The sequence below is a fragment of the Citrus sinensis genome, chromosome 6 (genome assembly GCF_022201045.2).
Source record: "Citrus sinensis cultivar Valencia sweet orange chromosome 6, DVS_A1.0, whole genome shotgun sequence".
NCBI lineage: Eukaryota > Viridiplantae > Streptophyta > Magnoliopsida > Sapindales > Rutaceae > Citrus > Citrus sinensis.
Genome location: NC_068561.1, coordinates 22,471,255 through 22,486,814, shown reverse-complemented (window position 1 = coordinate 22,486,814; position 15,560 = coordinate 22,471,255). Strand labels below are relative to the sequence as shown.

The following is a 15,560-nucleotide window of genomic DNA, read 5'->3' as shown; positions in this document are numbered from 1 at the left end:
ATGCTATGTTAATTTTGTGTTAAGCGCTGACCAAATTTTTTAAATTTTATATCATTTTCATTTCCCTTCGATGCAAACAGCCAATAATTAGTGCACAACACAAAAGTTTTGCCAGTGTTTCACCGATTGGCATGATTGGTTTCCATTTGAATTAGAAATGAAAGGCACACTAGATTGCACTTGAGCATCTTCTTTGCCCACAATCCATTTCAACCTCAAGAGCAATTCAAGAAATAAAAATGTCTGTCGCTGCAGAGCCAAGAAGCAAATTACCTAAGAGCGGAGGGATCGATGTTCTTCATTGGCATTAATTTAGGGAAACTGGTTTAACCACAAGATTGAATTTTCCTAAACTTTGGTTAAACTTGCAAGAGTCAACAATTAATAAATTAATTAGCTCCTCATATATGCCAACTCTTTATACCTGTCATCTTTCTTCTCTAGCACCTTATAGTCACAGAGTTGGAACAGACCAAATATTCACTCTCTGCTGCTCTGTATTCATTAGTAGTTTTTATCTTCATTCTTCAACAAGCAAAGAGAAAGCATTACATGGTGCAATAACACATTTAATTTGTTAACAATATTCATACCATCAAAATTGCTTATTCAACAAGAGGAATTCCAAATGACTAATAAGCCAATAGAAAAGTCCAACAGCTACATTTAAGCCATTTAAAATCATAAATTTAACCCCACAGCTAGCATCAAACCAGAAAAAGTCTTGACATTAAGGTTGTAGCGTACAGCCTTACCAGGTATGTGCAGCATCATATACGACTCTTCATCGTTTGCTTCCCGAATAATACCAAGTTTTGATTTATTTTTTTTTTTTGAAATCTTATCCTCTATTTTGAAATGAGATCTGCCTACTTGACTAAGCGTTATATATATCAAAATTTATTCTCAATTAATATATCATTTATTAAGGAATGCGATGGTGAGAAAATGTAGTTTTATGATTCTATTATTTTTTTAAAAGAACGCATGTGAAAAAAGTCAAAATTAGGTTAGATGAAGTTATTTGAAGACCACTCGTTTAAGACTCGGTAGATAAGATATAATTAATCCATTTAAAAGATATGAAAATTTATCAACTAATTTAATGACACATCACGTCATAACATTGGAAATGAAACTTAGGATAAAAAGTGAAGTTTTTTTTTTTTTGGGTGTGTGTTAATACAATGATGCTATGTTAATTTTGTGTTAAGCGCTGACCAAATTTTTTAAATTTTATATCATTTTCATTTCCCTTCGATGCAAACAGCCAATAATTAGTGCACAACACAAAAGTTTTGCCAGTGTTTCACCGATTGGCATGATTGGTTTCCATTTGAATTAGAAATGAAAGGCACACTAGATTGCACTTGAGCATCTTCTTTGCCCACAATCCATTTCAACCTCAAGAGCAATTCAAGAAATAAAAATGTCTGTCGCTGCAGAGCCAAGAAGCAAATTACCTAAGAGCGGAGGGATCGATGTTCTTCATTGGCATTAATTTAGGGAAACTGGTTTAACCACAAGATTGAATTTTCCTAAACTTTGGTTAAACTTGCAAGAGTCAACAATTAATAAATTAATTAGCTCCTCATATATGCCAACTCTTTATACCTGTCATCTTTCTTCTCTAGCACCTTATAGTCACAGAGTTGGAACAGACCAAATATTCACTCTCTGCTGCTCTGTATTCATTAGTAGTTTTTATCTTCATTCTTCAACAAGCAAAGAGAAAGCATTACATGGTGCAATAACACATTTAATTTGTTAACAATATTCATACCATCAAAATTGCTTATTCAACAAGAGGAATTCCAAATGACTAATAAGCCAATAGAAAAGTCCAACAGCTACATTTAAGCCATTTAAAATCATAAATTTAACCCCACAGCTAGCATCAAACCAGAAAAAGTCTTGACATTAAGGTTGTAGCGTACAGCCTTACCAGGTATGTGCAGCATCATATACGACTCTTCATCGTTTGCTTCCCGAATAATACCAAGTTTTGATTTATTTTTTTTTTTTGAAATCTTATCCTCTATTTTGAAATGAGATCTGCCTACTTGACTAAGCGTTATATATATCAAAATTTATTCTCAATTAATATATCATTTATTAAGGAATGCGATGGTGAGAAAATGTAGTTTTATGATTCTATTATTTTTTTAAAAGAACGCATGTGAAAAAAGTCAAAATTAGGTTAGATGAAGTTATTTGAAGACCACTCGTTTAAGACTCGGTAGATAAGATATAATTAATCCATTTAAAAGATATGAAAATTTATCAACTAATTTAATGACACATCACGTCATAACATTGGAAATGAAACTTAGGATAAAAAGTGAAGTTTTTTTTTTTTTGGGTGTGTGTTAATACAATGATGCTATGTTAATTTTGTGTTAAGCGCTGACCAAATTTTTTAAATTTTATATCATTTTCATTTCCCTTCGATGCAAACAGCCAATAATTAGTGCACAACACAAAAGTTTTGCCAGTGTTTCACCGATTGGCATGATTGGTTTCCATTTGAATTAGAAATGAAAGGCACACTAGATTGCACTTGAGCATCTTCTTTGCCCACAATCCATTTCAACCTCAAGAGCAATTCAAGAAATAAAAATGTCTGTCGCTGCAGAGCCAAGAAGCAAATTACCTAAGAGCGGAGGGATCGATGTTCTTCATTGGCATTAATTTAGGGAAACTGGTTTAACCACAAGATTGAATTTTCCTAAACTTTGGTTAAACTTGCAAGAGTCAACAATTAATAAATTAATTAGCTCCTCATATATGCCAACTCTTTATACCTGTCATCTTTCTTCTCTAGCACCTTATAGTCACAGAGTTGGAACAGACCAAATATTCACTCTCTGCTGCTCTGTATTCATTAGTAGTTTTTATCTTCATTCTTCAACAAGCAAAGAGAAAGCATTACATGGTACAATAACACATTTAATTTGTTAACAATATTCATACCATCAAAATTGCTTATTCAACACAAGGAATTCCAAATGACTAATAAGCCAATAGAAAAGTCCAACAGCTACATTTAAGCCATTTAAAATCATAAATTTAACCCCACAGCTAGCATCAAACCAGGAAAAGTCTTGACATTAAGGTTGTAGCGTACAGCCTTACCAGGTATGTGCAGAATCAGATACGACTCTTCATCGTTTGCTTCCCGAATAATACCAAGTTTTAATTATTTTTTTTTTGAAATCTTATCCTCTATTTTGAAATGGGATCTGCCTACTTGACTAAGCGTTATATATATCAAAATTTATTCTCAATTAATATATCATTTATTAAGGAATGCGATGGTGAGAAAATGTAGTTTTATGATTCTATTATTTTTTTAAAAGAACGCATGTGAAAAAAGTCAAAATTAGGTTAGATGAAGTTATTTGAAGACCACTCGTTTAAGACTCGGTAGATAAGATATAATTAATCCATTTAAAAGATATGAAAAGTTATCAACTAATTTAATGACACATCACGTCATAACATTGGAAATGAAACTTAGGATAAAAAGTGAAGTTTTTTTTTTTTGGGTGTGTGTTAATACAATGATGCTGTGTTAATTTTGTGTTAAGCGGTGACCAAATTTTTTAAATTTATATCATTTTCATTTCCCTTCGAAGCAAACAGCCAATAATTAGTGCACAACACAAAAATTATAGACCTGCACAGCTATCCTCATCTCTTCGTATTCTCGTCCAATACAAGTACGTATAACATTTCACAGCACTGACCAACCATCGCGTAGATCAACTGACGTGGAGTTGTTCTAGCTTAACCAAGGTCCTCGGTTCGAGGTTTGGGAATGCAGCTGCATTAAATACTTGTTGGGAGAGCTTTGCCGCCCTAGTGGCCCTACCCGGCTCGAATCTGGATTAATTGGGACCCAATATAATCTTCGAATAATAGATTATTTAATACACCGAAAAAAAAAAATTTACGGCACCGAAAAGTAACCCCTATCGCCTCTTTTCATTTTTTTTTTCTATAAATATCTTGATCACCGAGATAAGAGAGATCCTTATCTCTGTAGCTTGATTCTAGCTATGGAAATGCTCCTCTCTCTTCAATCTTTCATTTTCATCTCCCTCCTCTCTCTTTACCTCTACTTGTACTTTTTTACTTCATACAAAAGACCTGCTGTCGGCTTTAAACATTACCCTGTCGTCGGAGCCTTGCCCGGATACTTGAGAAACCGCCACCGCTTCCTTGACTGGAGCACCGAAATCCTTAAACACTGCCCCAAGGGCACGACCATCTTTTACAGCCCCGGCGAAATTCACAGCGTCATCACGGCAAACCCTGCAAACGTCGAACACATACTCAAGACCAACTTCGAGAACTACCCAAAAGGTCAACGCTTCGTTAACCTTCTCGAAGATTTTCTCGGCCGAGGAATCTTTAACTCCGATGGCGAGTTATGGAAAGTACAGAGGAAAACCGCTAGCTACGAGTTCAGCACAAAATCGCTCCGAAATTTCGTAATGGACAACGTTAGGTTCGAGACTCTATCGAGGTTAGTTCCGATTCTCGTAAAAGCGTCCAGGACCGGACAGGTGTTGGATTTACAAGATATTTTGGAACGTTATGGGTTTGATAATATTTGTAAAGTGGCATTTAAATTTGATCCCGGTTGTCTCGGCGGCGACGGAACTGCCGGTTCAGAGTTTATGCGGGCTTTTGAAGATGCTGCAACGCTTAGTTCGGGGAGATTCCTATACGCTTTCAAGCATATGTGGAATGTCAAGAAGTTCTTTAACATCGGGTCAGAGCGAACGCTAAAGAATTCAATTGCAATAGTTCATGAATTTGCAAATAACATTATACGTTCAAGAATGGAAGAAAAAAAGGCGAATATGGAAGACGATTTGCTGTCACGGTTTATCGGTAACGGGAAGAACTCAACCGAATTTCTCCGAGATATCGTGATTAGCTTTATCCTGGCTGGACGTGACTCTACATCTTCGGCTTTGAGTTGGTTCTTTTGGCTATTAGCATCCCATCCCAAGGTTGAGCAAAATATTTTAAAGGAGCTTGAATCGATTCGGGCCCGAAATGGGAGAAGCGTCGGCGCTACCTACAGTTTCGAGGAGTTGCGAGACATGCATTATTTGCATGCAGCGCTATCGGAGACGTTGAGGCTGTACCCGCCGGTTCCGGTTGACTCGAAAGCTTGCCGAAACGACGATATCTTGCCAGACGGTACATTTGTCGAAAAGGATTGGTATGTTACTTATCATGCATATGCAATGGGGCGGATGGAGAGCATATGGGGAGAGAATTGCAATGAATATTTGCCGGAAAGGTGGCTGGAGGACGGAATTTATCGGTCGGAAAATGTGTTTCGGTTTCCGGTTTTTCACGCCGGGCCGAGGATGTGTCTTGGGAAAGATATGGCTTACATTCAGATGAAATCAATAGCAGCGTCTGTGATTGAGAGGTTTGCGGTTGACGTACAACATAAGGACACTTGTCCGGAGAAGGTATTATCTTTGACTCTCAGAATTAAAGATGGATTGCACGTAACAGTGAGGGAAAGATGTCCGGGTGCCCTGGATTGACATTCGCCTTCACGAGTTTCCAAATGTTAAATTAAAGGACTTGGTTATGTTGTAATTGTGGTACCATATTATAATTGTAATCAATTATTGAATTCACTTAGATTTATTGTTGTACCTCTCATTTAAGTAGATTTAATGACTGATTACAACTATAGTATAGTACCACAGTTGTAACATAACCAGACACTTTATTAATGATTCGTCTTCTGTTTTTGTTGGTACTTTGTATTGGTATTGTCCAAGAAGCAGCATACAATTGTTTGACGTGGAAAGTGCAATTGTCGTACGTACGTTTTGCAGACGTCGCAGCTTAATTGCAGTACATGTACCTGTACTGTATTGCTCTATGTAAATGCTGAAATGCAATAGATATATGCCCCATCCTCCAATTAAATCAGAATACATAATTAATTATTTAAATTAAATAATTCTTGGTTCATGTGATTTAATTTTTATTATTTTATATTTTTTTAATTAATGAATTTAAAATAATATCAATTTTTACAAATTTATTTAGCATAAGAATTTTGTACTACTATCATCTCTCGCATCATAATTTCGCCATCCTAAACAAAATTGTCCATATGTAAGGCGCACTCACATTTTTGTTTCGTTCTTATTATTTTAAATTAATTTTCTAATCAACACCTCTTAATGGAACTATAGTAATTAACGATCTTCGTTATTTGAATATTTTAATATGGAACTAATCTAGTGCGCACCGGCTGTGTATGTTACGGTGCGACGGCACTCGTGTCGAATTTCATTGGAGCATTGAATCCTACTACAGGATTCTTCCAATGAAAGCTCGCCACCACACTTAACGCGCGTTAGATGAAGTTCCTATTCAAATTATTGATTTTGGACTTTTTTATTTTAATTTATTTTTTAAATTTGGGTCCGTCGGGCTACGGACTAATTTATCATTTGGATTTTACAGTTTTGAATCATTCAATTTTTTTTTTTATGTACAAAAACTTTGATTAAACACTTAAAGAAGTAGATTTACATTAGCTGGATTTTCCTCCGGTCAAATTATTTAGTTTTGATTGCTAAGCGTACATTTAACTAATTATCAGTGAGCAGTCTCATTATTACTTTTCAATGAATAATTAATTTTAAAACGGTCTTTCACAACCACACAAAATTGAATCTCACCGATTAAGTATTAACCATTCAATGTCTAGAATCCATAAGCTTCTTTTTTTGACTTGAAGCTTTTGTGACTATTGACAAGTTAGTGGGTAATTAAGAAGGTGTTTTTCTACCTTCGTCATTATCAAACTCGCTGGAACTTGACTTTTAGCCTCTGAGACATGCAACAATGATTTACAAGTAATATTGACATAAAACTATGAGACATTCAGAAGTTTCAAGTTGGTAGTGCAAATTTGTGATCACCCCTTTTTGAGTGACGTGATCACTCGAAAAGACCAAAATGTTACCAGTTATCACCTGGTAGATACCGAAAGTACATGTAGTCACTAAGGATTTCTACAATAGTTAAGCCTCAGCACACACATAACTTGTGAAACCGAACAGAAATTAAATTGGACAGAATCAGAACGGCCTATGCAAAAGCAGCCAAAGTGGAAATGAAGGAGAATGCAAAAGCAGCCAAAATGGAAATGAAAGAGAAGGGACAGCCTATTTTTTTCCTGGGAGAATACCATTTCTTTGTGGGATCAAAAACCGAACCGCTAAGCTACTGTTTGGATCAATTACTATGCCCGGAGTAGCAAGCCATTAATGAATTCGTCGTTGAGTGGAGCAGACTTAATAAAAAACTCATAGCCAATTCGAAACCTCATTCAGATTTTCTTGTTTGATGCTACGGCCTCTTGGCTGCTTAATGTATTAGATAGAAATAATCAGGTTACAACATTATAAAACTTGTTTATAATATTGTAAAAGTTCATCTTGAACTTTAATAAAATGCGGGATCCCGTATTAGAGAAACTCACTCATACATTATAAATATACATCTATTCTATATATCTATCGGCACACACCAATTATAGGGACACAATACGAAAAGAAGAGGTTTTATCATAATACAAATTACCTTGTATAATATACGTAAACAAATATAAAACTATTACAAATGTATTAAATTATGTGACTTGACAAAATAATAGCAAGTTGATAACTTTATTGTTTAGAAGCTAAGAAACTTTTGGATACTTCTAGCGTATATGTGACTCTCTCATTCACAGATTCTTAACGCACAATGCTTCTTAGCCAATATATAAGTTTAAAAACACATGAAAAAATTCTCATCAATTGGATAAATTTATACTGAGAACAACCAAGAATTTTCAGGCAAACGTTAATTTCCTCTCCCAATCTCTCACGCCTTTTTTTTTAGATTTCCACCGTCAAGAATTGGTTCTAAATTTCTAACATAACATAACTATTAAAGGCCTCATTTCAGCATAAAAATGTTATGCTGAGGAAAAATGTGCAGTTCGCGTGAGTGTCTTTTTCTTAATTTAATTCCATTTCTCTTCATCAATTGTGGATCACCTATTGGACTTAAATCCTTTCTTATTTGAATAATCAGCATTTTTATATGAAGAGTACAATCAAAGTAAGGAAACGTGAAATATCCCTTTGTGTTATATGCAATAGAATTCACCCTTAGAAACGATCGTTAGTTTCATGAAAAATCACGATGGAAAAACTAGATGAAAATAAAATTCTCGTCTTTGTGGGGCTCTGTCCCTGCTACCTATAAAATTAGTTCGTTATAAGCAATTAAAACACAATGATAAAGTTCAATAAGGAGAAACCAGTGCTCTTATAGGACTCTTCAAAAGTTATTACACAAAACCTACACAAATCATACTCGTTTAACCTTGAACTCTACTATGATTCTCTTTCAAATTAGCTACCGCCTGATTTAGTTTTTATGATAGAGAGATTCTAGAGCATATGAGAGATACTATACTTAATTAATTATACATGTATCCTCAAGCTCTACCATGTGTGCATAATCACCATGTAATTGGTAGTTATATACATTTGGACATTTGAACTACACATGTCATACATATATTAATTGGGTGTAGTACTTATAATATATTCAAGAATTTCTTCTTATGATGACACAACTATACATCTTTTACAAAAAGCCATTTCACTATTTGTCATTTCTAATATTAAATTTAAAAACTTCATATCCAGAAAGAAAACCACATTAACAATTTAAATTTTCTAATAATCACCCCCAAATCTAAATTTGGATAGAGAAAAATAAATGAAGGGAAAAAATTCAACAATTTTGTTTGGGGAAACAAATTAATAGTCAAATTAATCTTACGTAATTTAATAAAGAAAATTTTATTATAGTTTACAACTGTTTAATTAATAAAAATGATATATGAACACCAAATTTGAAAAAATTTTAAAACAAAAAATATTCCGACTACAAGATCAAGTAGACTGACATAATTTTATCTTAATGTAGACATGTCGTTATTTTATTTATTTTGTCAATTTTTTTCTGCTACTATGTGCGTATTCCAGAATTTCTCGTATGTCTATATATGCATACACGACGAAATATAGAGAAAAACAAATATCTCAGTAGCTTGAATCTAGCTATGGAAATGCTCTTCTCTGTTGGTCAATCTTTCGTCTTCTTCTCCCTCCTCTCTCTTTATCTCTGCTTGTTCTTTTTCATGACTTCGAACAAAAGGCCTTCTGTCGGCTTTAAACATTACCCTTTCGTTGGAGCTTTGCCCGGATTCTTGAGAAACCGTCACCGATTCGTCGATTGGAGCACCGAAATCCTAAAACAATGCCCTAACAACACTGCCACCTTTCACCGTCTCGGCAAAATTCACGGCGTCATCACGGCAAACCCTGCAAACGTCGAACACATACTCAAAACCAACTTCGAGAACTACCCGAAAGGCCAACGCTTCGTTACCCTTCTCGAAGATTTTCTCGGCCGAGGAATCTTTATCTCCGAGGGCGAGTTATGGAAAGTACAGCGGAAAACCTCTAGCTATGAGTTCAACACAAAATCCTTCCGAAATTTCGTATTGCACGACATTAGGTTCGAGACTCTGTCGAGATTAGTTCCGACTCTTGCAAAAGCTTCAAAGAATGGACAGCTGGTGGATTTGCAAGATATTTTACAGCGTTATACATTTGATAATATTTGTAAAATGGCATTTAACTTTGACCCCGCTTGTCTCGGCGGCGACGGAACCGCAGGTTCAGAGTTTATGCGGGCATTTGAAGATGCAGCAACGCTTAGTTCAGGGAGATTCTACTATGCTTTCAAACGGATATGGAGTATCAAGAAGAAATTTAATATCGGGTCGGAACGAAAACTTAAGAATTCGATTGAAATTGTCCATGAATTTGTAAATAACATTATACGTTCAAGACTGGAAGAAAAATCAGAAAATATGGATGAAGATTTACTGTCCCGATTTATCGGAAACAGCGAGAACTCAACCGAATTCCTCCGCGATATCGTGGTTAGCTTCATTCAAGCAGGACGTGAAACTACATCTTCAGCTTTGAGTTGGTTTTTTTGGCTACTAGCATCCCATCCCAAGGTTGAGCAAAATATTTTGAAGGAGCTCGAATCGATTCGGGCCCGAAACGGGAGAAATATTGGCGATACTTATAGTCTCGACGAGCTACGAGACATGCATTATTTGCATGCGGCGATGTCCGAAACATTGAGGTTATACCCGTCAGTTCCGGTTGATACAAAAGCTTGCCAAAGGGACGATATGTTGCCGGATGGAACATATGTTGGAAAGAAATGGTTTGTTATGTATCATACATATGCAATGTGGCGGATGGAGAGCATATGGGGACAGAATTGCAATGAGTTTTTGCAGGAAAGGTGGCTGGAAAATGGAACCTATCGGCCGGAGCACGTGTTTCGCTTTCCCGCTTTTCATGCCGGGCCGAGGATGTGTCTTGGTAAAGATATGGCTTATATTCTGATGAAATCAATAGCAGCCTCTGTGATCGAGAGGTTTGTGATTGACGTACAGGATAAGGACACGTGTGCAGAGAACACTTACAATGAAAGATGGGTTACATGTCAGAGTGAAAGAAAGACGTAACCCTTCTTTAATCCTTTGAAATATTTTAACAAATATTCTTTAAATTTGAATAAATGTCAAAGTTACTTTAAGGATTTGTATTAGTGAAGTGGAGGCGGAGATCATTAGTGGGGGTACACACTGTTTTTCTTTTGAAGTATCTCGATATTAAATTATTGATACCGTTTGGTTGGTACGAGTACTTTGTTAAGAAAAAGAAGCATTTGTTAGATACGGTATCTGGAATCCTTTGTTCTACTTGTATGCAGAGAGTATTTATTTAATAGCGATGATATAGTTACAAACTCTTATATAAATTGGTGTGCTATTAATTCATTGGTTGAATGAAAATATAAAATAATATAAATAAATCATGTGGGCCAAGAGATATTTAATTCAACCAATTTTATCATGGCACATCAGTTTGTACAAGAGTTTGTGGCTATATCATTACTTTTTGTTTAATGTTGTTCTATTATGAGATATGTCTATTTACAACTTGATAAAAATAATGTGTGTTTTACATTAATGAACTTTCTAAATGTAATTATACAATTTGTGGTGTGTGTATCACATCCCTTGAAATATATTGAGAGTTATGCAACAGACTAATCAATTCAAAATGCATTGAGATTCGAAAAGTATATCGCTAAATGCACGATTAATTGATATGTTTCATTGGCTATAAATAGTCATCACTATTTGCAATTAAGGATGACAATAAGATCAGAATCCCGCTCACATCCGCAAGGATTCAAAAAATCATGATCTGCATATTAAAAATGTGGACCTGAATGTAGAAAATTGAGATCCGCACGGATCCGAATCCAGATCGAGATGCAAGTTCATCTGGAAAATTGAATATTTGGATCCGGTTAAATTTTATTTTAAATTAAAAATAAAAAATAAAAATTTATATTAAAAACTATATTTTATTTATGGATTTATGATGTTGTTGTATGTTATCATGTTGAATTATTAATTGTTTAATCATGATTGAATTTTATTTGATATTATTAGGTAAATTATTGAATTTTATTGAAAATTAAAAATTATATTTAAAAAATATATACTAAAAATTTAATTTTATATATCGATTTATGATGTTGTTGTATGTTATTCATGTTCAATTATTAATTGTTGAATTATGATTGAATTTTTTTTTATATTATGAGGAAAATCATTGAATTTTTAAATTATATATCAAATTTTAATTTTTATGGATCCGAATATCTGGAATATCCACCCACATCCGTTGCGGCTATTACCCACATGCAAATCCACATATTTTTTTGGCGGATTCATGTATAAAAATGTAAATGAAGACACGGATATTCAAATCCGAATCGAGATTTTGCCAACCCTATTTATAATTATATTCAATTTAGAGATTGAGAAATGAATTAGAAACTTAGATAACACTTTAGATACTTCACAATTAGATTCATAATACATTTTTGCATATTGAAAGAAAAACATTTTTAGTAAGTAGCAAAATTGAGGACAACTTTTACTCCGCTCAAAAGAGTTTTTCAAATTTTTTTTTTAGGCTTTAATTACAACCATCCTTTTAAACACACCAAGGCAGTTATAAGGTCATTATCTAGGCCTGTATCAAAAATATCCTTAGCTTCTTTACTGAAGCAAGCATATGCAATAGCAGCACTAGGAGAAATAGGCATTGCTAAAAAATCACGAGCCATCCTTGCAAGCGTTGGAAATTTTGGAGTGTTAACACGCCACCAAGCCAGTATGTCAAACTCTTCAACTCTGGGAAATTTAGGCTCGTTCAAATAGCAATCAAGTTCTGATTTTGGTGAAGCGATACCGTCATCAAAGACGCCATGCGACAACGTACACGGTCTACCCATAGCGTCTAACAATTTGAATGACATTGAAGAACTCGCATCACCAGATCTGGATTTTCCGGAGCCCTTGGCATATTCATTATAAACACGATTAAATTCGCCATTAATTTTCTCAAGATGTGTGCGAGCAGCACTAGCATAAATCTCTTTGTACCAAAGTTGCACAATATCCATTTTGAACCGCGGATCAAGAACAGCTGCAATTACTAGGATTAATTCATACTTCATCCAATATCTGTTAACAAATATTTCTCTTGCTTCCAAGGCTATCTTGCCGACACAATCATCTTCACTTCTTTCCCATTGAAGCAATTTCATATATATGTCACATACCTTTGGGAAATATGCATTTGCCGTTTTACATTTGCTCTCTGATAAACTGCACGCTACATCGTGTAAGGCTTTTATACGCTCATATGCGACAGTCGCCTTATGCCAGTCTTCCTTTGTTAAATTCATTGACTTGAAATTAGAATCTGCATTCACAAGCTCACAAAGAACTTTCTTAAGACCCACGGCTATCTCAAGCTGTTCAAAGCCGTAAGTTTTATTGCCCATGGACTTAACTTTAGCAGCTGAAATCTTTCGAAATTTATGTTCATTCGATGGAGTACTCTTAAAGACATCACGAAAACACCGCCTTATTCCAACTGTATCACATGTGCGGGATGATAAATTCTCAACAAAAGTGAGAAGAATTTCAACCAAGCCACCAATAGCCATCATCTGCCCACCAAAGTGAAGTGAACCCCTTTCACAAACCCAGCTGTTAATCTCACTAATCACATTATCGCCCGTGGTAATTACCATACATATATCCCTATCAATCTGCCAATCCAAGCAGGAACGTTTCATATTTTCTAACAGAATACTGTAAGGAAATCTGACATCCTGAACACTAATAACCTTCCACATTGGATCCCAACCATCATTGATATAATGTACCACCAAGAGGCAGCAATTCGCACACCACTCAATTGTTAAGCTAAAACGACATGAGAGTTTATTGAGAAGCCTGCAAAGTTTTTCCTTCTCTTTATTGTAAAATTGGAGTATATCGTCCTTTTTGGAGTTTAGCGCTAATGGATCCCAATGCTCAGAATTCATCCGTAATCCTATTGCATCAATCACAGATTTAATAAATTTATCAACATCTCCGTTTCTTTTACCTGGGCATCTTTGTAAATGGTTCTTGAGATGAGTAGTTCCTTTCTTGCTTGAACCATCAAATTCCCTCCCACAATGATTGCATACAGCCACTTCTTTTCCAGATTGTCCTTTACGCTTTGTGAAGTCATCCCAAACCTTTGAGTTCAATTTTCTTCGTTTATTATGGCAAGAATTCTCGGCGTCTTGGTTCACCATCACTTTCTCTTGATTCTCATTCTTTTCTTCAGCCTCATTAACATCAATTTCCTGTCAACAGAGACCGGTGGTGATCATAATAAAAATAATTAAATTAAGCTCCATGGGATTATTTGGAAATTGGAACGGATCTTCATAAAAAGGTTTAGTAATTAGCACAGGTCACGAATTCGTTTGACTTACTAGATGCATCACTCTCTCTTGATTCTCATTCTGTTCTTCAGCCTCATTAATATTGATTTCCTGTCAACAGAGACCGGTGGTGATCATAATGAAAAGAATTAAATTGAGCTCTGTGGGATTATTTGGAAATTGGAATGGATCTTCATAAAAAGGTTTAGTAATTAGCACAGGTCACGAATTCGGATGACTTACTGGAGACATCCCTTTCTCTTGATTCTCATTCTGTTCTTCAGCCTCATTAATATTGATTTCCTGTCAACAGAGACCGGTGGTGATCATAATGAAAAGAATTAAATTGAGCTCCATGGGATTATTTGGAAATAGGAATGGATCTTCATAAAAAGTAGTAATTAGCACAGGTCACGAATTCGGATGACTTACTAGATACATCACAAAACAGAGCATTAATGGTCTACATAGTTTAGTAATGTATGATGATTTTCTAAGTTTTTCATCAAACAACTGCAGGAATAAAATCATCATAGATTCTTAAAAAAAACGACAATAAAATTAAAATCTTTTAAGCAAATTTTAAATCTTTTCGATCCTTAGAAACAGAGAACAGAGGGGTACCTGCTGTGGACGTGTACTGATTTCAGCATCACTACTTTTACCCGAGGATAGGGAGGGTAGGCTTCCTCCGGGAACGTGTGTGCATCCGTTCGGCCAAGTATATGACAGCTCCTTCGCCATTGCAACTTCAGTTCTGAGCAGAACGAACAGCTGAATCATGTAAATTCAAATGAGCTTAATTTTTATGCTGAAACAATATATAAACATGTGTAAATTAAAGTACCTGGCTGCAGGTCAAAGCTGACAGGCTAATTACAATGCTCCAAGAGCTCTCAATGTCCCGGACAGACGCACAAATCTTTCTGCAAAGGAATGGTGATTGAGGAAAAGTGGACGCAGTAGGTAAATGCAAAGCGATGGATCAACTTCAACGTCAACGATCTGATCAGGGTCGGTGCTTGTTCCTTCTTTTCTTTCCCTCTAATGAATGAATGACACCGTGTTCAAAAAGTAAATTCCTTTCCCACACGATAGTTGACTGGAACAGCACGGGGTTTAGACTTTAGAATGAGCGAAAAGAAAAGGCAAACTGCCTTACCAAGCCTTGGCCCTTGGGTACCACCAACACCTGATATATTTCCAGAGCTGTGAGTTGGTTGTAAATGTGGGAAGGGGTTTTATTAGGATGTCTTCGTGGTGCTAATAGCACACCTCGTAATTTCTTACTTGCGTTCCGAAAAAGGAGGGGTATTTGGGCCGATCTTGTCATTTCCTCTGGGCCTGTAATATTTCCCTAACTTTCAGGTGTTGAATCCGTGAAATGAATGACGAGAATTTTCAAAACTTCATTAAAACAAATGGAAGGACGGACGTGTTTTGCATCTGAATTTTGTGATTTTAATCTACTACTTCAAAACATGTTTCGGTTTATGATTTGGTTTTTCGTTTTACAAATTAAAAAGGTATGAGCATTGGTTTGA

At 35.3% G+C, this 15,560-nt stretch overlaps 2 protein-coding genes and 1 pseudogene across 5 annotated transcripts; 2 read left to right on the top strand and 1 right to left on the bottom strand.

Moving 5' to 3' along the window:
• Positions 1-4,035: 4,035 nt before the first annotated feature.
• LOC102625826 (cytochrome P450 CYP94D108-like) lies at positions 4,036-5,970 on the top strand. Its single transcript, XM_006481966.4, has one exon. The coding sequence runs from the start codon at positions 4,062-4,064 to the stop codon at positions 5,574-5,576; it is 1,515 nt and encodes a 504-aa protein (XP_006482029.1). The 5' UTR covers positions 4,036-4,061; the 3' UTR covers positions 5,577-5,970.
• Positions 5,971-9,165: 3,195 nt separating this feature from the next.
• LOC102621497 (cytochrome P450 CYP94D108-like) lies at positions 9,166-11,074 on the top strand (annotated as a pseudogene).
• A 968-nt stretch (positions 11,075-12,042) lies between these two features.
• LOC107177569 (zinc finger BED domain-containing protein RICESLEEPER 3-like) lies at positions 12,043-15,138 on the bottom strand. Of its 4 annotated transcripts, none has more exons than XM_015531526.3 (5): positions 14,864-15,137; positions 14,641-14,773; positions 14,260-14,319; positions 14,068-14,127; positions 12,043-13,935 (listed from the first exon to the last, which is right to left on the bottom strand). In XM_015531526.3, the coding sequence occupies exons 2-5, from the start codon at positions 14,758-14,760 to the stop codon at positions 12,208-12,210; spliced, it is 1,968 nt and encodes a 655-aa protein (XP_015387012.1). In that variant the 5' UTR covers positions 14,761-14,773; positions 14,864-15,137; the 3' UTR covers positions 12,043-12,207. The 4 variants fall into 4 exon arrangements, with proteins under 4 accessions (XP_015387012.1, XP_015387011.1, XP_052298986.1 ...); XM_015531525.3 differs by having other exon boundaries at positions 14,641-14,790; positions 14,864-15,134; XM_052443026.1 differs by lacking the exon at positions 14,260-14,319 and having other exon boundaries at positions 14,864-15,138.
• Positions 15,139-15,560: the final 422 nt, after the last annotated feature.

What these genes read in the sequence shown, in the direction of transcription:
- LOC102625826 (XM_006481966.4), top strand. Translation starts at nt 4,062, where the DNA reads ATGGAAATGCTCCTCTCTCTTCAATCTTTCATTTTCATCTCCCTCCTC.
- LOC107177569 (XM_015531526.3), bottom strand. Translation starts at nt 14,760, where the DNA reads ATGGCGAAGGAGCTGTCATATACTTGGCCGAACGGATGCACACACGTT. An exon ending in TCAGTACACGTCCACAGCAG is followed by an intron (nt 14,320 to 14,640) that starts GTACCCCTCTGT and finishes CTCTGTTGACAG; the next exon opens with GAAATCAATATTAATGAGGC. An exon ending in AAGAGAAAGGGATGTCTCCA is followed by an intron (nt 14,128 to 14,259) that starts GTAAGTCATCCG and finishes CTCTGTTGACAG; the next exon opens with GAAATCAATATTAATGAGGC.